This window comes from Natator depressus, chromosome 4 (genome assembly GCF_965152275.1).
Source record: "Natator depressus isolate rNatDep1 chromosome 4, rNatDep2.hap1, whole genome shotgun sequence".
Lineage (NCBI taxonomy): Eukaryota > Metazoa > Chordata > Testudines > Cheloniidae > Natator > Natator depressus.
Genome location: NC_134237.1, coordinates 125,221,418 through 125,242,482, shown reverse-complemented (window position 1 = coordinate 125,242,482; position 21,065 = coordinate 125,221,418). Strand labels below are relative to the sequence as shown.

The following is a 21,065-nucleotide window of genomic DNA, read 5'->3' as shown; positions in this document are numbered from 1 at the left end:
TTATGCTCAAATAAATTTGTTAGTCTCTAAGATGCCACAAGTACTCCTTTTCTTACAGGGGAACAGATATTTGATAATGGGCTCATCAGTCTTGCAGACAAAGGGTATAACAAGACCGAATGGTGGAAGTTGAAGCTAGACAAACACATACTGAAAATAAGGTGTAAATTGTTTGCCATGAAAGTAATTAACTGTTGGAACAATTTACCAAAGATCATGGTGGATTCTCCATCACTTTTTTTTTCTCCTTCTCCTCATCTTTTTCTTAGTCAGTGAGTCTGCTCTAGCGATCGTTCGCCTTTTGCTCTGTTTCTGTGCAGCAGCAAGGGCTTGACAGGCCGAAAATCCAATGTCGGAATAGACTTGATGCACCCATGTAGGGGGGGATCTGGGCCGCCTCCATGTCTTGGTTGGTGGAATTTTATCCCAGATGTTGCAAGCCACTCAGAGAATTATGTTCACTGGAACGTCTTGTGGCATTGTGGCGACATGCCAGCTGCGGACAATAGCCCCGGTAGTCTGTAAACTAGAGCAACCATAAACGTCTGCGTGATGAATGCCCAGTATATAACAATGGTATTTTGTGTGGAAAGCCTCCATCTTTGCCTAATCTGAGCAACACAGTGTCCATATTTCACAACTGTACAGCAGTATAGAGAGGATACAGCTCGAACAGATCCTGAACTTGGTGGTTGTGCTGGGATGAGGAGTCTGTATTTCTCATAAATGACCCATGGCAGACACTGTGGTGCCAATCTGATGGAGAACCTTTGTGTCAGAGTTGGAGGAACTGGTGAGTATAGAACCCAAATAGCAAAAGCTGGAAACTGCTTTGACTGACTGTTTCCTTATTCAGAGATTGGAGTCGCAGGTGAACCTGATCCTAGCTTTTGAAGCTTTGTCTTTGACCATGAAACATGGAGGTCAACTTTGGCCAACTCCTCTATTTGCTGGAGTGCCTTGCAAAACCTGTTTGGGCTCTGTACTAGAAGAACATCATCATCTGCATAGTCAAGGTCTGAGAGCGAGAGATCACCGAATTTAATGCCTATGGCTTAGGCAGTGGTGCTATAAGGAGGGCTTTGGGATGTATGGCCACTGGGAGGCATTCATGGACAGAGGACAGATCTCTCGGGATGGACTTCATCTGAGTAGGGAAGAAAATAGACTTCTAGGATGGAGGCTGGCACAACTGATTAAGAGAGCTTTAAACTAGGAATTTGGGGGAGATGGTTGGGAGATGTCCAGGTAATCTCCACGCCGGATTTTAGCATTGAGAGGGAAGAAAAGGAAGTAAGAAAGGATACAGCCCTGGGTAGGAGAATGTATATAAGGAGGAAGGGCAGTGTGGATACCAGTCTAATAGGTTATACTGGCTTTAGAATGACCGTGCCTAATAGGGTACAGAATGTGAGCGAGGCCAAACAACAAAAATTAAGATGTTTGTACACCAATGCGAGGAGCCTAGATAACAAAATGGAGGAACTAGCGCTACTGGTGCAGGAAGTGAAACCAGATATTATAGGGATAACAGAAACATGGTGGAATAGTAGTCATGACTGGACTACAGGTATTGAAGGGTATGTGCTGTTTAGGAAAGACCGAAATAAAGGTAAAGGTGGTGGAGTAGCATTGTATATCAATGATGAGGTAGAAAGTAAAGAAATAAGAAGTGATGGAATGGATAAGACAGTGCTTGGGGTGTGCTATAGACCGCCGGGATCTAATTTGGATATGGATAGAGCCCCTTTTAATGTTTTTAATAAAGTAAATACTAATGGAAACTGCATGATCATGGGAGACTTTAACTTCCCAGGTATAGACTGGAGGACGAGTGCTAGTAATAATAATAGGGCTCAGATTTTTCTAGATGTGATAGCTGATGGATTCCTTCATCAAGTAGTTGCTGAACCGACTGGAGGGGATGCCATTTTAGATTTGGTTTTGGTGAGTAGTGAGGACCTCATAGAAGAAATGGTTGTAGGGGATAATCTTGGTTCAAGTGATCATGAGCTAATTCAATTCAAACTGAACGGAAGGATTAACAAAAATAAATCTGCAACTAGGGTTTTTGATTTCAAAAGGGCTGACTTTCAAAAATTAAGGAAATTAGTTAGGGAAGTGGATTGGACTGAAGAATTTATGGATCTAAAGGTAGTGGAGGCTTGGAATTACTTTAAATCAAAGCTGCAGAAGCTATCGGAAGCCTGCATCCCAAGAAAGGGGAAAAAATTCATAGGCAGGAGTTGTAGACCAAGCTGGATGAGCAAGCATCTCAAAGAGGTGATTAAGAAAAAGCAGAAAGCATACAGGGAGTGGAAGATGGGAGGGATCAGCAAGGAAAGCTACCTTATAGAGGTCAGAACATGTAGGGATAAAGTGAGCTGGACCTTGCAAAGGGAATTCAAACCAATAGTAAAAGGTTCTATAGCCATATAAATAAGAAGAAAACAAAGAAAGAAGAAGTGGGACCGTTAAAGACTGAGGATGGAGTGGAGGTCCAGGATAATCTGGGCATGGCCCAATATCTAAACAAATACTTTGCCTCAGTCTTTAATAAGGCTAAAGAGGATCTTAGGGATAATAGTAGCATGACAAATGGGAATGAGGATATGGAGGTAGATACTACCATATCTGAGGTAGAAGCCAAACTCAAACAGCTTAATGGGACTAAATCGGGGGGCCCAGATAATCTTCATCCAAGAATATTAAAGGAATTGGCACCCGAAATTGCAAGCCCATTAGCAAGAATTTTTAATGAATCTGTAAACTCAGGAGTTGTACCGTATGATTAGAGAATTGCTAACATAATTCCTATTTTTAAGAAAGGGAAAAAAAGTGATCCAGGTAACTACAGGCCTGTTAGTTGACATCTGTAGTATGCAAGGTCTTGGAAAAAATTTTGAAGGAGAAAGTAGTTAAGGACATTGAAGTCATTGGTAAATGGGACAAAATACAACATGGTTTTACAAAAGGTAGATCGTGCCAAACCAACCTGATCTTCTTTGAGAAAGTAACAGATTATTTAGACAAAGGAAACGCAGTGGAGCTAATTTACCTAGATTTCAGTAAGGCGTTTGATACCGTGCCACATGGGGAATTATTAGTTAAATTGGATGAGATGGGGATCAATATGAAAATTGAAAGGTGGATAAGGAATTGGTTAAAGGGGAGACTACAACAGGTCCTACTGAAAGGTGAACTGTCAGGCTGGAGGGAGGTTACCAGTGGAGTTTCTCAAGGATCGGTTTTGGGACCAATCTTATTTAATCTTTTTATTACTGACCTCTGCACAAAAAGTGGGAGTGTGCTAATAAAGTTTGCGGATGATACAAAGCTGGGAGGTATTGCCAATTTAGAGAAGGACCGGGATATCATACAGGAGGATTTGGATGACCTTGTAAACTGGAGTAATAGTAATAGGATGAAATTTAATAGTGAGAAATGTAAGGTTATGCATTTAGGGATTAATAACAAGAATTTTAGTTATAAGCTGGGGACGCATCAATTAGAAGTAACGGAGGAGGAGAAGGACCTTGGAGTATTGGTTGATCATAGGATGACTATGAGCCACCAATATGATATGGCTGTGAAAAAAGCTAATGCGGTCTTGGGCTGCATCAGGAGAGGTATTTCCAGTAGGGATAAGGAGGTTTTAGTACCGTTATACAAGGCACTGGTGAGACCTCATCTGGAATACTGGGTGCAGTTCTGGTCTCCCATGTTTAAGAAGGATGAATTCAAACTGGAACAGGTACAGCGAAGGGCTACTAGGATGATCCGAGGGATGGAAAACTTGCCTTATGAAAGGAGACTCAAGGAGCTTGGCTTGTTTAGTCTAACCAAAAGAAGGTTGAGGGGAGATATGATTGCTCTCTCTAAATATATCAGAGGGATAAATACTGGAGAGGGAGAGGAATTATTTAAGCTCAGTACCAATGTGGACACAAGAACAAATGGATATAAACTGGCCACCGGGAAGTTTAGACTTGAAATTAGACGAAGGTTTCTAACCATCAGAAGAGTGAAGTTTTGGAATAGCCTTCCAAGGGAAGCAGTGGGGGGCAAAAGATCTATCTGGCTTTAAGATTAAACTCGATAAGTTTATGGAGGAGATGGTATGATGGAATAACATGATTTTGGTAATTAATTGATCTTTAAATATTCATGGTAAATAGGCCTAATGGCCTGTGATGGGATGTTAGATGGGGGTTGGATCTGAGTTACTACAGAAAATTCTTTCCTGGGTATCTGGCTGGTGAATCTCTTGCCCATATGCGCAGGGTTTGGCTGATCACCATATTTGGGGTCAGGAAGGAATTTTCCTCCAGGGCAGATTGGAAGAGGCCCTGGAGGTTTTTCACCTTCCTCTGTAGCATGGGGCACGGGTCACTTGCTGGAGGATTCTCTGCTCCTTGAAGTCTTTAAACCATGATTTGAGGACTTCAATAGCTCAGACGTAGGTGAGGTTTTTCAGGAGTGGGTGGGAGAGATTCTGTGGCCTGCATTGTGCAGGAGGTCAGACTAGATGCCAGCTGCGCATCCGTTTTTCAGTTTGCAAGTGGTGCACTGGCAATTTTAAAACCAAGACTGGATATTTTTATAACTGACATGCTCTAGGAATTAGTATGGGGAAGCTCTATGGCCTGTATTATGCAGTAAGTCAGACTAGTTCAGCGGTTCTCAAACTGTGGGTCAGGACCCCAAAGTGGGTTGTGACCCCATTGTAATGGGGTCACCAGGGCTGCTGTTAGACTTGCTTGGGACCAAAGCCCGAGCCCCAATGTCCAGGACTGAAGAGCAAGGGTTTCACCACCTTCCTCCCTGTCGCCTCCCTTCCGTGTGGGGCAGTAGGGCTTGGGCGGGTTGGCTCAGGCTTTGGTCTCCCCTCTTGGGGTTGTGTAGTCTTTTTTTTTTTTTGTGTGTGTGTGTGTGTGTGTGTGTGTGTGTGTGTCAGAAGTGGGGTCATGGTGTGATGAATTTTGAGAATTGTAATGGTCCTTTCTGGTCTTGGACTCTATGTATCTATCGATGAAGCTGTAGTAGAGGCTGCAAAAAGAACACACTTTATCTTTGACTAAAGCACAAGGAAAAGAGATGTCCTTTTCAGTCTGTACATTTATTCTGATAACTTTAGAGCACAATCTTCCCCAAAAATCTAATTACAAAATAGACACAAGAATCTGGAATGTAATTTGAATAAGTAGCAAGATTAGACGAGAGCCCAGTATCTCATGCTACAAAGAATCACAGCATGACCACTATACTCTTCTATATGATAGACAGTAGCCAGGCTGGAGTTTCACTGAAGAATAACAACAGTGTATCTTGGGACACACCTTTCTGAGACATCACCTTTCTCTTTCCTGTCATTCTGTCACCACTGCAGCCAACAGAGATGCTGCAGTTTCCTCATAAAAGAAAAGGGGGTGCTGCCAGGGTATCATCCGCAGCAGCCCCTTGAGCTTGTCTCTACAAGTTCTTTAGTCAAATTTGACCTTCTCCCGTCAGTGTAGTTAATCCACCTCTGCAAGACGCTCCCCCATTGGCGTAGTAGTGTCTTCACTGAAGCACCACAGCAATGCAGCTGCACCGGTGCAGCATTTTACGTATAGAGCTGTCCTCAAACCTCTGCTTGATACTGAAGATCTTCTTTCCCGGCCTTGCTTATTTCAGTAGTGGGAACTGTCCATACTTTGTACTGATAGTCAAATGAAAACCATCTCAAACTTCAGACCTTGACTCAAGATCTGACAGGATTTAGTCTGTCACTTTGTCCTGAACAAAAACCTCCAACAAAATGTGGCATAACTTGGACACAAAGGGCCAGCTTCTCAGCTGGTGTAAACTAGTGTAACTCCATCAGCTCTAATAGACCTATGTAAATTTACGGCAGCTGAGGATCTGGCCCAAAGACTGTGTAAGCATTGACAATCTTCAGTAACAATAGCACTGCTGGCTTCAACTCTTGTGTGTAGGTCCGAAACGTCTTTTTGAGGTGGTTTCAGAGTAACAGCCATGTTAGTCTGTATTCGCAATTAGTATTAGTCTGTATACTACAGGACAGGCCTAACAAAGAAAATAACAGAACGCCACTAGCCGTCACCTTCAGCCCCCAACTAAAACCCCTCCAATGCATTATCAAGGATCTACAACCTATCCTGAAGGACGACCCAACACTCTCACAAATCTTGGGAGACGGGCCAGTCCATGCCTACAGACAGCCCCCCAACCTGAAGCGAATACTCACCAGCAACCACATACCACACAACAGAACCACTAACCCAGGAACCTATCCTTGCAACAAAGCCGGTTGCCAACTGTGCCCACATATCTCTTCGGGGGACACCATCACAGGGCCTAATAACATCAGCCACGCTATCAGAGGCTCGTTCACCTGCATATCTACCAATGTGCTATATGCCATCATGTGCCAGCAATGCCCCTCTGCCATGTACATTGGTCAAACTGGACAGTCTCTACGTAAAAGAATAAATGGACACAAATCAGATGTCAAGAATTATAACATTCATAAACCAGTCGGAGAACACTTCAATCTCTCTGGTCACTCGATTTCTGATCTCAAAGTGACTATCCTTCAACAAAAAAACTTTGAAAACAGACTCCAACGAGAGACTACTGAATTGGAATTAATTTGCAAATTGGATACAATTAACTTAGGTTACTTTTTATAATGAATCAACCATTCCCAGTCTCTACTCAAGCCTATTTCCCCTTGTTTATTCCTCCCCCCACCCCACCCACCCGCCCACTGTTCCTCAGACCTTCTTGTTAAACCCTGGATTTGTGCTGGAAATGGCACACCTTGATTATCATACACATTGTAAGGAGAATGATCACTTTAGATAAGCTATTACCAGCAGGAGAGTGGGGTGGGGGGAGAGAGAACCTTTTGTAGTGATAAACACCCATTTTTTCATGGTCTGTGTGTATAAAAACATCTTCTGTATTTTCCACAGTATGCATCCGATGAAGTGAGCTGTAGCTCACGAAAGCTTATGCTCAAATAAATTGGTTAGTCTCTAAGGTGCCACAAGTACTCCTTTTCTCTTTTTGAAGTGGGTTAAAGGCTGCTATAAATTAGTGGGCAGGACAGTCTGACTAATACCAAAGGACTCTAGACGTTGCACATCCTCAGGGCAGGTTTATTAAGAGAATACATGAAAGGTTCAAAATAATACAGAACACTTAACAGGGCTGTATTATTTGTACTTTCCACATCTAGGAAGGGGGATAACACAGCACTTTCTGACTACTGTCAAGAGCCTCTTCCTGGGTCCTTTCATGGTGGTCTCACTGCTTAGGCACTGCAGCTGCTATTTGTGTCAGGCGCTCCTTGCAACCTGCAGTCACATGAACCACATCATGTGCTCCCTGAACTCACTCCCCACAGTCTTAAGGGCTGAGCCTTGGAACAGGGTCTAGGGATGTGTGCATGACAGGTAAACTCTTCTTTCTTCATTGAAGAAAGGTTCTCGGATCCTAAAATGGATCTTCAGCTGGTTCGCAGCTTTCACTTCACCTCCTGTGGCTCTGTTCATCTTTTGCAAAATGGCGGTAATGATAGTTAATTTCTTCATAATGTGCTTTGATGTCTATGGATGAGAACTTGGTATTTATTTTGCAGGCAGAACTCAGATATCAATCATTAGCTCAAGGATACATAATGCTTGCTTAAGAGCCTGCCAGTTTGGTTCTGCCTCTTTAGATACCTTAGAGCTGCAGATCCTTGGATATAAAACTCTTAAAAACTGAAACCATGAAAGTTAACTTTCTGGTGCAATTGGATGTTAAGCTTGATCTCTGTCCAACTTTTGAGCATGTTTTGGGGCTAATCCACTTAATTCCTGGCTACCTGCACTACAGCCAGACATGTCCTCTTGCAGCCCTTGCTTGATCCCAGTGTGACAGACAAAGCATATAGGGAAAACCTGCACTGCTTCCTGGATCATGTGTTCTGTTATATTTTTGTGGTGGGGGAAGCCCTCTCTCACTCTTCAGACCAGCTTGGAGAAGGGCTAGCTAGACTTCCTTTGCTCTGGTTAGCAGAAACCCATGCAGAGCTAGGGAGCACTAGCAGAGAATTGACAAATGGTACCTTCCAGCTTTTCTTCTCCCTACACTTACTCATGGTGAAGGTCAAGGCAAGCAGTAGCCTGAGGGACATTCATCCAAGGTAAACAGCCAAGGCTGTCACTTGTTGCTACTTGCATTTCCAACAGTGGCCCCTTTTGGTCTTTAAATGCAAGGCAATGGACGAAGAACATGTTCAGGCAAGGACCCAGTAAACTATTGAGATGTTGGTAAGGGACTCTCTAGGTTGATTTCCTTAGCTCTCAACAGTCCACATTTTTGATGTCTCTATGGGGACATCTCTGGTATTCATGTCACTGGTTCTGTTGGGGAAGCCAGAGTCCTGCATTTCTCCCATGCCTACTCCTTTAACCAGCTGTCCACACTTCCCATCAGTGACTCCCTGAATTTACCTCATCCACAAAATTGCAGCAGAGAGGCCCAGGAAAGTATGTGTCCCCTCTCCTAACAGTCCTGACAAGGGGATCAAAATGGCAGCAGCTCTGGTTCCAAGGTAAATTCAACCAAGGAGATGCATACATCTTTTCAGGTGAGTTGTATAGAGTTCAGCCTTCATGTTTGCCTCAAAATAATCTTGTTTTTTCAGACCCATTTCCTCTTCAGAAATTTAATGTCAAGCCAAAATTCTTTTTTTATGACAAACATCCTCTTTTGCTAAATAGGAAGTGCTCACAACTTATTTACCAAGAGTCTGTTTGGGTTTTTTGTTCTTTAAATTGTCTTGGACCCTACACTGAAAAATTCTGTAGTAAAAATGAAACACCCTCGTGAGTTGGAGTTACCTCAGTTACAGTGAACCATTTTTCTCTTAAGGAGTGATGAGGATTTTTAAAGTTTGGATTAATATAACAGGTTGAACTAGAGCCAGGCTTAGAGTGGACAAGAACTAGCGAAGTTTTCTTAGTGGCTCTGTTAATGCACTGCAATTGGGGCCCATGACCAGGCATTCCAAAACTGACCTTCCCATGAATACTCTGTGAATTCTCATGGATTTCCACTTGAGAGCATGAAACTGCTCTCTTTAACTGGGGCTTTAGGTGAGAGAGACTAGACAGTTTAAACCAGTGCATCTTCTACCCGCTGCTTTCCCATTCTTAGTAATGAGATATTTCATTATAACATATAATAGCAAATAAAACTGCTGTTGATGCTGTCAGTAGGTTATGCACATTGACTTATTTTGTGGGATCTGAATTGGCTACTGGTGTAATGTGCAGCAGTCATAAGTACCTAGCCTCAAGTTGCAAATGTGGTTGTAATTAATTGCTAAGTGAAACATGCAGCATGATTAATCAGCCATCTAATTGTGATAGGATGGGGGAGAGAAGAGTGTGATTATGGGGTAAAAATAGTATTGTTGTGGAAAGAGGCTTTCATTGTGCTGACTCTCTGAGCTAGGCATTCTATAAGAGTGGCTGGGAAAAACTTGTCATCCTGGCTTGCTTAAGGTAAAACTAGTAGGTAAAAGATTCCAGCAGTAGACCCATGTTGCCAGGAGCACTGGAGGCAGGACACAGTCTGCAGAAGTCCTTAACGAGTGTTGTAGAATAAAGATAATTCCTACTGATTTAACAAGGATACTGAGACTTGACCGCAAACTGAGTTGAGATCCTTGATTGAAAGATGTTGTGAGGGCCAAATCCTCTCTCTCAGTCCATTAGTGCAAGTCCCAATACATAGCTCTACTGCTGTAAGAGGACAAAAGAAAGCAAAAGTGGAGAGGCCGTACAGGTTGCTCTGCAATAGTCCCCTGAAGAGCAGCATAGCTGCATGGGGAGGGTGAAATGAGGGCAGACTATAGGTGCAAGACTAATGGGTTTCAACTGTTGAGATCCATTGGCAATAAACTTGTATGGAACTTACGGTGGGGTATGAATAGTAAGGCATGGTGGCAGCTGCTACTAAAGTGGTCACATTTACATTTCTTCCATTTTGTAGCCCATGGGGCTAGCTTGCTATATTGTACAATCTATTTTCTTTATTGGTTTGATTATATTATTTTCTTGGTTTATGTTTTGTATTGAATAATTCCAGTACACATTACTTCATTATACTTGGCTGTAATGCAAGGAACCTACAGGCCTGTTTCCTGTATAATTAGCTAGAGCAAAGTAGCGTAAGTGTTAGTTTGTAACCTTTGGCATAGATAAATGGCCTAACGCAGGGGTTCTCAAACTTCATTGCACTGCAACCCCCTTCTGACAACAAAAATTACTACACAACACCAGGAGCAGGGACCGAAGCCTGAGCCTGCCCAAGTGCCACTGCCCTGGGTGGGGAAGCCAGAGCCCGAGTCCCACTGCCCAATTGATCAAAGCTGAAGTCCAAAGGCTTCAGCCCCTGTCAGGGGGCCTGTAACCTGAGTCCCGCTGCCCAGGGCTGACTCCCTCGGGCTTGGGCCTCAGCCCTGAGCCGCTGCAAGTGTAAGTCAGCCCTGGCGACCCCATTAAAATGGGGTCGGGACCCAGTTTGAGAACCGCTGGCCTACCAGTTACCCCTTTTGACTTTGGGAAACTGAATGGAGAACTGAATGTGTTTAGCAAAATTCTGGAACACACCAGTAACTACAAGATAGACTGCAGAACATGGAAGTAATGATGTAGGCCAAAGGTAATGGTTTTGAGGATGAGATCATCAATATTAATATGTATGAATATGATATTAACATGTCAGGATATGCTAGCCTATAGAGTAAGTGTACCTGAAGATTTAAGTGGGTGAGGAAATAAGATTTGGGCATGGAGGGTTGAGCATTAATATAAATATTCAGGACAGTGCTAGGACTCTATGAAAGGGCAAACTGCCATGCAGAGGGGTTGCTCTTTCTTTCAGTTATCTGTTCAGCTTCTGCAATATAGCTTAGCTACTCAACACTCGATCCTGACCTCTACCAGCTTGGGATTGAGGAGCCTGGACCATCAAACTCATTAGGCATGCTAGAGATGAGGCTCATCCTCTGTCTCCCACTATCAGGTCTCCAAGGAAGGATATGAGTGTGCTAGTTTAAGTAGCCTTTTAGAAAAGGGATTTTACCACCAGGGACTATAGAACTGTTACTTCTTTGTGGCTTATAGCTTTGATTACTCTCCCATTTTTTTTAATAAAGATATTGAAAATTTGGTTTTGTTATCAGTGTGTGTGTCCTTGCCATGCATCCCGAGGGTCCGTAAAAGATATTGAACTCCCTATGTTCTCTGATTCTGTAGCCTGAATTTAGGGCAAGAACCTAAGTATCTTCTGGTCGGATCATTGGCAAGCCATAATAAATTAGCCCTATAAATTTCAGGTCAACAATTGAGAGAGATTTATACTACAGTAGCACCCAGAAGTTTCAATGAGGCCGAGCTCGATTTTGAAATTTCCTGTACATAATTTTACCAGTTCAGTTGTATTTTTCTACTTATCTTAGTGAAATAACCTTTTGTTATAGGCTACTATATGGATTTTGTTTTGTTTTGTTCTGGGCAATGTGTAATCTAGTTTGTTGGATTGGTACACATTCTACATATTGTACAATAAAGGTTATATATTGCTTTAAAAGTCATTATTCCCTGCAGCTGAAATTGCTTTAATTATTAATTGGATAATTCTTTCTTAAATTTAGGCAGTTGAATCAATCCAGGCTGAAGATGAGAGCGCAAAACTTTGTAAACGCAGGATTGAGCACCTTAAAGAACATAGCAGTGACCAGCCAGCTGCTGCCAACATGTGGAAGAAAAAACGTATGGATCGCATGATGGTGGAACATCTCTTGCGCTGTGGCTACTACAATACAGCTGTAAAACTAGCCAGGCAGAGTGGTATTGAGGTTGGTACCAACTTCTGTTCTATATAGATTCTTATACTGTGCTAATCATTATGGTATCTGAGTGTCAGTTTGTATTAAAGATAGATTAGTGGAAACACAGCCGTTGATCAGTAATATGCTAGCTATTTTGTGTACTAGAGTATGCCTGAATTCTTAATATTTCATTTAAATTAGTCTCTAAACCAATTCTCTAGAGTCTGTTCTCTCAGTATAGGTTTGCATGTTTGTGTGTTAAATAGAAATTAGAATTGGAATCATAGTGTTGAAGTTTAAATTAATTCCTAGACCAACACTCCCTCCCCCCACCCCTCGGTTCCTCAAATGTACTGTTACATTTTTATTAAAGAATGTCAGACTGCTGATTAAGTAGTTAGTGGAGCTTCCCATCTGTCCAGCCATACTTTCACAATTCTTGAGGTAATCAGGCCGATCACAGTAACATATAGGCTATCTAGAGTTCTGTTGTATTATACTACTATTAAACATCTTTAGGGGCACTTTGAATTATAAAATACTTTGGAATAATTCATTTAATAGTTGTCAAGGTTTTGTAGCCAGAGTGTCTTCCTTCCCCTTCCATTTATGGTTTTGCTCCAAAGCAGCAATTTTGTGCATTTTATTTACATCCCCTGGTCATCTTTCACTTTATTTTATGTGTTGCCTTCCTCCTATGTACAAGTTTCCGTAAAGTTGCTGAATCATGTTGCCGAACAACACTTCAGGGCTTATACGCTTCATGTTCCTTTGCGTGGATTATGTATGCAAGATGCTGAGCCATACTGGATCCTGAAAGGCTTTTGTGCTCCACCAGCAACTGCAACTCAGAGGAAAATGAAATTAACGTTTTAGGAAGAAGCTGGTTGCTATGAGAACTTGGAGTCTTTCTCCTTGGAAACTGGCTTATTTTTGTCTTGCTGAGCTGTGGGGGTAAGTGCCATTGGGACTCAGAAGTGCCCCGGCTCAGTACTGTAAGCTGTCTTAGCACTTCTGACACTAGAAAGACCGTGACTGTTACTGTTAAAAACATATTTTTGAGGAGGAAGAAGGTGGTGGTGGTAGTTTTATCAGCATGTATGGTTTTCTGGTTTTGTTTCAATTTTTGAGGGGAGGGAATATTTTTAAATTGGACACAGTTCAGAAAGGGGGAACTTAGTTGCTAGCCATACCAAAAGCTACAGCATTAATGTAATTGTTTGTTTGCTTCTAACTCCAACCTATTTCTTAGTTCCATGGCTGTTTCAACCAATCTGATCTTGTTTGGCCAGCAATGTCTTCAATAAATATGAAAATGAAACGGGGGAGGAAGGGAAATAAGGAAGTGAAAAATGAGTAGAATAATCTTATCTAAGAGGAGAACATCAAATCATGTTCATAGGCATCTCTTTGCTCATGAGGTCATTGTCCTTGGTAAAGAAGGGCCATGTAACAAGAAGAATCCTGAAAAATAAAGTACTATTGTTCTTGTATCATGTAGCTGGAACTGCATGATCTGAAATCCTGTTTGTCCTCTGCTGACAGAAAGGAGGTTTTCCTCCACTGGAACAGGAGCTGTAAATCTTCTGCTGAATCATCATGCCTCTGTATGTATCAGCTATAGCTACACAGCAATAAAGAGGTTAAGGAGATTATTTCCCCTATGTAGCAGCTCCTGTTGAGCATTAATTAAACTGAAAAGGCATAACATTGGTTTTGAAGTGAGCATGGCTAGAGTGGGACTGTTCTCTAATGCATTGCAGGAGTGAGCAGAATACTTTTTTGTGATGCCTCATGACTTTCCACTTCCATCTGCTGCATAGATAACTATTAGCAAACGTGAAAACTATTTTTGGATTAAAATGTTTGAGTTCATCAGCACCTGACTGCTGCCTTCAGTTCTAAACACTTTTAATTGCCTAACGTCTGAATCATTTAACTATTGAAGAAAAACTTAGTAGTTGGAGTAGAGTGAACAAAGAAAGTTTGTGACCTTAAGACCCGCCCAATGCCAACTGGCAAAGGGTTACTGCCTTCAACAGCAACTCCTGTCAGACCTATCATACACCTAACATATTGCTGTTGTAGTATTTGTCTGTAAAGAAGGTCATGAGAGGTGTCAAATGATAGCATATATTTCACTGGTTATTGTAAATGTTCTGTATGGGTGATGATTAAGAAGTTGTATGCATGTACTAAAAACATGTTTTAAATCCTATAGCAAGGCAGGGTTGATAAACAAGTTTTGTCCTAGACAAAGGAATGTTGATTTACCTGTCTGTCTAAGTCTCTGATGTAAATTGAGCTTGAAAAATCTAAAACACAATGGGAGCTGCATTTTCATGTAAGTCAACAGGAAAAGCCTGGTTGACGGTGATGTGAAATCAACCTGGGAAGACACTGGAGAGTAAAACCACAGGGCGAGTTGTCTTGTGTCTAGGATCAAAACAATGAGTTTGGAGAAAATATAAGTAAAAGCAAAAGGACTTTTTGTTATCTGCTTCACGGAGGAACACCCTTGGCAGATGGGGATGACTCAAGGAGAAATCTGGATCATGCTTTGACTGAAAATCTGCAGGCTTTGCAGAAAGTGTTTGAGGATGAGAAACCATTTTAGGCAAAGGAATGTAGACTGCTAAAGTTCTTCCTCAAGTAGATGCAGCCATGCATTCCATTTATGGGTGTGCGCGCCCAGCAGATCAGAGCCAGAGAAATTTGCCTAGCAGTACCCATAGAAAGGCAGCTCTTGTGTATCATGGCTATAGCCCCTCCCCTACCTATAGCCTCCCTCCCTCCCCTTCTGCTGTTCTTCCCTGACTACATAAGAGAGCGCACCCTGACCCTCCCTCATTTCCTTCTCACCACCCATAACTGGAGTGGGAGCTCTGTGTGTTCTCAACCTCTCAACTAGTTTAGTTTTTTTCTCTTGTATATAGTTGTTAGTAACCTTGGCGTTAGAGTAGTGTCAGTTGTAGTAATGTGTTTCCCTTGGTGGTGCCCTCACCAAGGTTTAAACATTGTCCTTCGTGTGGGGGAGTGATCCCCAACAGCAGTCCCCACTTACAGTGCTTGCTCTGTCTTGGTGAGGCCCACATCAAGGAGCACTGTGCAAACTGCAGATCATTTAAGAAACAGACTCAAGTAGCTTAGAACCTTCACCGGAAGCAGCATCCCAGAGAGAGAAAGTAGATGGGCTCGGGGTTCGATCATTCCACACTTCCTGTCCCAGTGTCCTCCAAGTGCCCATTTTGACTCCTTGGTCCAGAGCACTGTTCTATCATTGCTCCTCCCTCCTCATAGTCTCTTCTTCCCTCCCCCCTGGGACAGGTTGGCCCGCTTTCACAGTGCTTGGGATCAATCGCCACCAATGGCTGGGTCCTAAGCACCATCAAGTCCAGTTATGTTGCCCTCCACACCACCTCCCCATATTCCCTCCCTGCCCCTCTAATGAGGTATTGCTCCTCAAGCTGGTCCATTTTCTGCTTTGAGAGCAGTGGTGGAGATTCCGCAGGAACACCAGGGTCACAGCTTCTACTCCGATACTTTTTGGTACCCAAATCCAAGGGAGGGGTAAGAGCCATCCTTAACCTTAGCGGACTCTACAAATATATCAGGAATGTGAGGTTCTGAATGGTCACTCTATTTACTATCCTTCCCACATTGTCTCAGAAGACTGGTTTGCTGCTTTGGGCCTTCAGGATGCTTACTTTCTGTGGCTTGGCAAAATCGCCACATGAAAGTTCCTTTGGTTCATCATGGCAGAACGCCACTTTCAATACACAGTGCTTCCATTTGGCCTCTCCTCTGCCCTCTAGGTTTTTATCAAGTACACCAGAACAATGACCATGCATCTCAGAAAGGAGGGAATTCATATTTTCCTGTATCTGGATGACTGGTTACTGAGGGACAGATCCAGAAAGGAAGTTCTTGCTCATGTCAGGGCAACGCTGCACTTGCTTGACCATCTGGGTCTCATCCTAAACATCGCAAAGTCAACCTTGGCTCCCACTCAAAAAATTGAGTTCACTGGGGCTTTGTTAGATTCCACAATATTGAGAACATTTCTGCCGATGACTGTTTTAGACAATTCGCCGCTTTTGCCTCTCTGCAGTCTCAGCATTCCACGACTGTTCAGGCATCTGAGGCTCTTGCGCCACATGTCCACTTGCATGCAGGTAGTCCAATTTTCAAGGTTGCGCCTTTGCCCACTTTAGATGTGGCTCAGGATGGCCTACTGTCCTGCTTGTCATTCTCTAGACTTGTTCATCTCCCTCCACTGGTCCTGAACTACTCACAGTGGTGGATGCATCCAGAGAACATTTGCCAGTGCGTTCCCTTTTGTCCGGCCCTCGCCAACCAAGGCAGTTGTTACCGATGCCTCACAGATGGGTTGGGAGTCATGCCTGGGGTTGCTGAAAGTACTGTGACTGTGCTCAGAGCGGGAGTCCTCACAGCATATTGACTTGCTGGAGCTTTAGGCCATCTACAATGCATGTCATGCTTTTCAACACCATATCAGTGACTCAGTGGTTCACGTACTTACCGACAATACCACTGCGATGTATTATGTGAACAAACAAGGGGAAGCACGCACCACGTTGCTCTGTTTAGAGGAGATCAGGGTGTGGTAGTTCTGCATTGAGGAGAACATTGCTCCAGTAGCCATTCACTTGCCCGGGGTTCAGAATCGTCTTGCAGACCATTTCAGCAGTTATTTTCCCCAAGTCACAAATGGTCCCTGAAGACAAGTGTCCTCTGGGTCATCTTCACTTCTTGGGGCAACCCCATTACAACAGCCAACAAGAAGTGTTGTCTGTCCTGTTCTCAGTGGGGCCTCGGTGCTGGCTTCTTGTTTGATGCTTTCTACCTCAGCTGGCAGTCCACTTTCCTGTATGCCTTTCCTCCGGTCCCAGTCATTCCTCAGGTCATTCTGAAGATCAAGGTAGATCAAGCCAAGTTCATTCTCATGGCTGAGACAGTGTTGGTTCTTCGACCTTCTTGCGCTGTCTGTTTAGGTTCCCATACTGTTTCCTCTCCATTCCAACCTACTCACTCAGAATCATGGCCGCATCTTGCATCCCAGGCTCAGCTCCCTGCATTTTACGACGTGGCTGCTGCATGGTTGAATGAGGAGGAAGAGCAGTGTTCAACAGCTGTCCAACAAGTCCTGCTCAACATTAGAAAGTCCTGTACCAGAATAGCCTATTCAGTGAAATGGAAGTGGTTTTCTGTGTTGTCATTAGCCTTCAGAATCTAACCAATCCTGGACAGAAGCCAGCACATCTTGGAGTACCTGCTACACCTTCAGTTGTTAGGGCTTGCACTTAGTTAATTGAAAGTGCAGCACTATTGGCGTTTCATTTCCCCCTCTTCAGAGAAGATCATTCTACCCTATGGTAACAAGATTCTTTGTTCGAGAGTCTAGCATCTGGTCCCTTTCCACTCTTGTCAGAAAACTGCTTTCCTGGTAGTGATAACATCTGCAAGGAAAGTGTTAGAGTGCAGGTTCTGATGGGAGAGCATCCTTATACACAGTTCTCCAAAGACAAGGTGACTCTATGATCCACTCAAAATTTGTGTCTGAAGTGGTCTCTGTTTCATTTGAACCAGGTGGTATATTTACTTGTGCTTTTTCCTAAGCCGCATCCTCCTCTGGAGGATCAGCCTCTCCATACCTTAGAAGTCAGAGGATGTCTAGCCTTTTATCTGGACAGGACTAAACCGTTTCGTGCATTGTCTTGTCTGGTTGTGCAGGTACATGCAGCCTACATGAAGGGTCAGGCAGGCTCTTCACAGACCATCTCCAAATGGGTAACATCCTGCATCAAGACTGCATACAAAATAGCCTTGGCTATGCCCCCTCAGTGTGTGCAGGCTCATTCTATATGAGCGCAAGCAACGTCCATAGCATTTCTCATTCCAATTTCCATATTGGACATTTGTAGAGCTGCTTATGTGGTCATCAGTACATATGCTCACAAACCATTACACCTTAACAGCATCTTCCAGAGCAGATGCAAGCTTTGGTAGAGCAGTCCTGCAGTCCTTGTTTAGGTGGATTCCAAGCCCTGTCTCCTTGGTGGGAGGAGGTACTGCTTGTGAGTCATCTAAGTGGAATGCATGACTGAAGAAGAAATGGTTACTTTCTGTAATGGTAGTTCTCTGAGATGTAATGCAGACCTGTATTCCATGACCCACCCTCTGTCCTCTCTGCACTGGAGTCCGATTTCCAGGCATTCAGTGCAAGGGCACTTGGGGAGGGTTGGGGCAGCGCCGCCTCCTGTAGCCAGGGGAAGGGCTACGGTCACAAGGCACGAGCACTGGCCCTCTAAGGGTACTGCTAGGCAAATTTCTCTAGCTCCAATGAGCTGGGTGCACGCACACCAAAGTGAATACATATCTGTGTCACATCTCAAATAACTAAACTTACAGTAGGTAACTGTTTCTTATGTTTAGTCTTAGAAGCATGTTATACTTTTGTTTTATTTGTAACCAATTTTCTTTCTACTGTCCTTTCTCAGTAGCACTTAAATTCTCTGTTCTTTATTAATACATTTATTCTTGGTTTTATTATAAATTCATCTCAGTGCTGTAATATTAAATATGAATCCTCAGCTGCACCAAACAGGTTGTTGTGTACATTGTCCCTTTTGGAGATAGTGAAGTTGTTAATGTCTGTGAGTGTCCTATGATGGGCTGGATATTATAGGGGAATATTCTTCAAGGAGGCTCAAGGATTGCGTTCACTTAGTTTACCTGTAATCCTCAGTAAAGGCCGGCGGAGATTGTTTGGTTGGCTAACAGATGCCGTGACAGGGAGCTGACGTTCAGTTTAGCACCAGCAAGTCTCTCTCTAGGAGTCCGGTGAGTAACAAGGAGACTCAGTCCTGAATACCTTCAGGAAGCGTTGCACAGACCTTTTTATTGGCTTTTGTCTGGCCAGACTTTATATGTTGAGACTGAATTGCATGGAATCTAAATTTTGACAAAATGGGGCCAAGTTTCCAATGTAGACAATCTCTCATTAGAGGAAAGTGAAAACACTAATGCAAAGAGTCTGTCACATCTGACTCTCTTTTTGAAGTAGATCTACTACTGTTTATAATTTTAAGAGTTTTAAACAAACAGACTTCTTTAAGTGAATTAGAATTTAATTATAATCAAAGCAAACTGTTGCTCAGCAGAAATACTCTGAAACCATTTATTGAGGTCTTTCATGTTGTGGTGCAGACTTAGGGAATGTTAATATTCAGTTGTTGCTCAGAATTTCCTGATTTACCAAGCAGATATGGGGGTCTCTAGATAGTGTTTTTTTTTATTATTTTTTTATTTTCTCTAGCAGAATAGAGGCTACTGGCTCACAGAACAAGGTGATGCATGGTTCCATAGAAGTGATCCTCCTGGGATTCTAGCTGAAGATTTGGGGGGAGGGGGAAATAGTACAAAGGCAAGAGAAGACTGAGCTAGTTTGAACCAAATAGGTTAACTACAGTTCAGGGGAATTTTACTGAAAGTAAATTTAAATAAGTAGTATTCACCTGCCAAAGAGCAGGCAGATGGACTTCCTTGACCCTGCAGAGATAGATACATTTCTCTCTCTCTTCCCCCCCCCCCCCCCCGACCCCCTGCAATCATACCAAAAATCGGTGGAGTAAATTTTAATAGATACATTATTAAACCCTTCACAAATGAAATGTATTCGAATAACTCCAGTGATCACTAGACTATAGTAGTGAACTTGTGAAGAATAAGATTTCAAAGCTAGATTCAACAGTAACAGGGCTTTCAATAAAGCCTTATTTAATGGCAGACCCTACCACATATTCTTTTCTCTAAAAGTTTTCCCTTTACGCTTTTAAAATAAGCTGAAAGGCTAGATAAACTCATACGTTAACTTTCCAAGCTTCCCACACATGGACTGTTTTTGATAGCTTGCCCTTACCCTTCTTAAAATCTTGGGGAAATCCTGATGACATACCTAAAGCATTGGAGGTGGGGGGTGGGAATCAACACTTTATTTAGAATTTTGTAATTAGTAACCCCCTTTCCACACACACCCCCCACAGCCCCAGCCCTTTCCTAGAAACAATACTTAAGCATGTCTTTAATTGTAAGGCATGAATATAATGTATTTGACTTGTGCTGCCTGCTGCTTTGGCCTACTTTCCCTAACAAACCTTTGGAAGCTAAACGTGTTTCCACCTCATGGTGTTTTCCTTTCTGCTAGAGAGCCCATTAATGTGGACATGTCCCTCATTGTCTAGTTACAGTAACAAGTAGAAAATAGTTGCTAGATTTTGTGAATTCCTTCTTTCCAGTAACCCCCTCTTTTTGTCCTATGACTGCATACTCTACCTTGAATGGTTCCTTTCAGTATGTACTAACTACTTGTGCTAAATACTCTGTTCCACTTTCCATTTAGCTGTGATGCTGGAAGTACCTTTCCCAGACCTGAAGAAGAGCTCTGTGGCTCAAAAGCTTGTCTCTCTCACCAACAGAAGTTGGTCCAATAAAAGATATTACCTCACCTACCTTGTCTCTCTTCTCTCCAAAGCAGCCCTATTCTATCTCCAAGGCTACGTAAGTGTCTTAACCACTACCACATTGCTGTAATCTTCAAGAGGCAGCTGCTGTGGGATAGGCATGATTAACTCTGTAGTAGGCTACAACTAGCTTGCCTCCCACCAGGATTATTCACAGGCTTTTTTCCTCCTAGGCTTGTCCACATGTCCACAGTCTCAATACAAGAGGCACACTCACTGAGCAGGCAGTTTGACCACTGTAGGAGTCCCCTGGGCTAAAGCAAAGACCTGAAGAAGGGTTTACAAAACTTTGGCAAATAAGAACTGTGTATTTCTCCAACTCAACCTCTCCTTAATCTGCTTCCTTAACTCTACCTCTGTGATGAATCCAGATGGGAGAGGACACATGCAGGTCTTTTTCTTCCCCCAGACTCTAGTGTCTGGGGGAGTCTTGCAAAGGTAGCTTTCTCCTGTAAGCTACCTATCAGGTGAGAGTCCCATATCCCTTTTGCCTATTCCCTATCTCTCTTAACTTCTCTGGATGCCTGACTATGTATCAGGACGCAGTTTGTGAATTCCATGTTTATGCATCTTTTAGAAGGAGTTAGACCAGTCTTGAGCAAACAATTCCTGCTCTCTACTTTAAA

At 42.9% G+C, this 21,065-nt stretch overlaps 1 protein-coding gene across 4 annotated transcripts in view; it reads left to right on the top strand.

The window, feature by feature from the left end:
• The window catches only part of MAEA (macrophage erythroblast attacher, E3 ubiquitin ligase), a 112,262-nt gene that overhangs the window by 32,046 nt on the left and 59,151 nt on the right, over positions 1 to 21,065 (top strand). For all 4 annotated transcript variants that reach the window (XM_074951845.1, XM_074951846.1, XM_074951843.1 and 1 more), the window contains exon 3: positions 11,720 to 11,923. In XM_074951845.1, the coding sequence (XP_074807946.1) occupies positions 11,720 to 11,923 (204 nt within the window). The remainder of the gene's footprint in view (positions 1 to 11,719; positions 11,924 to 21,065) is intronic.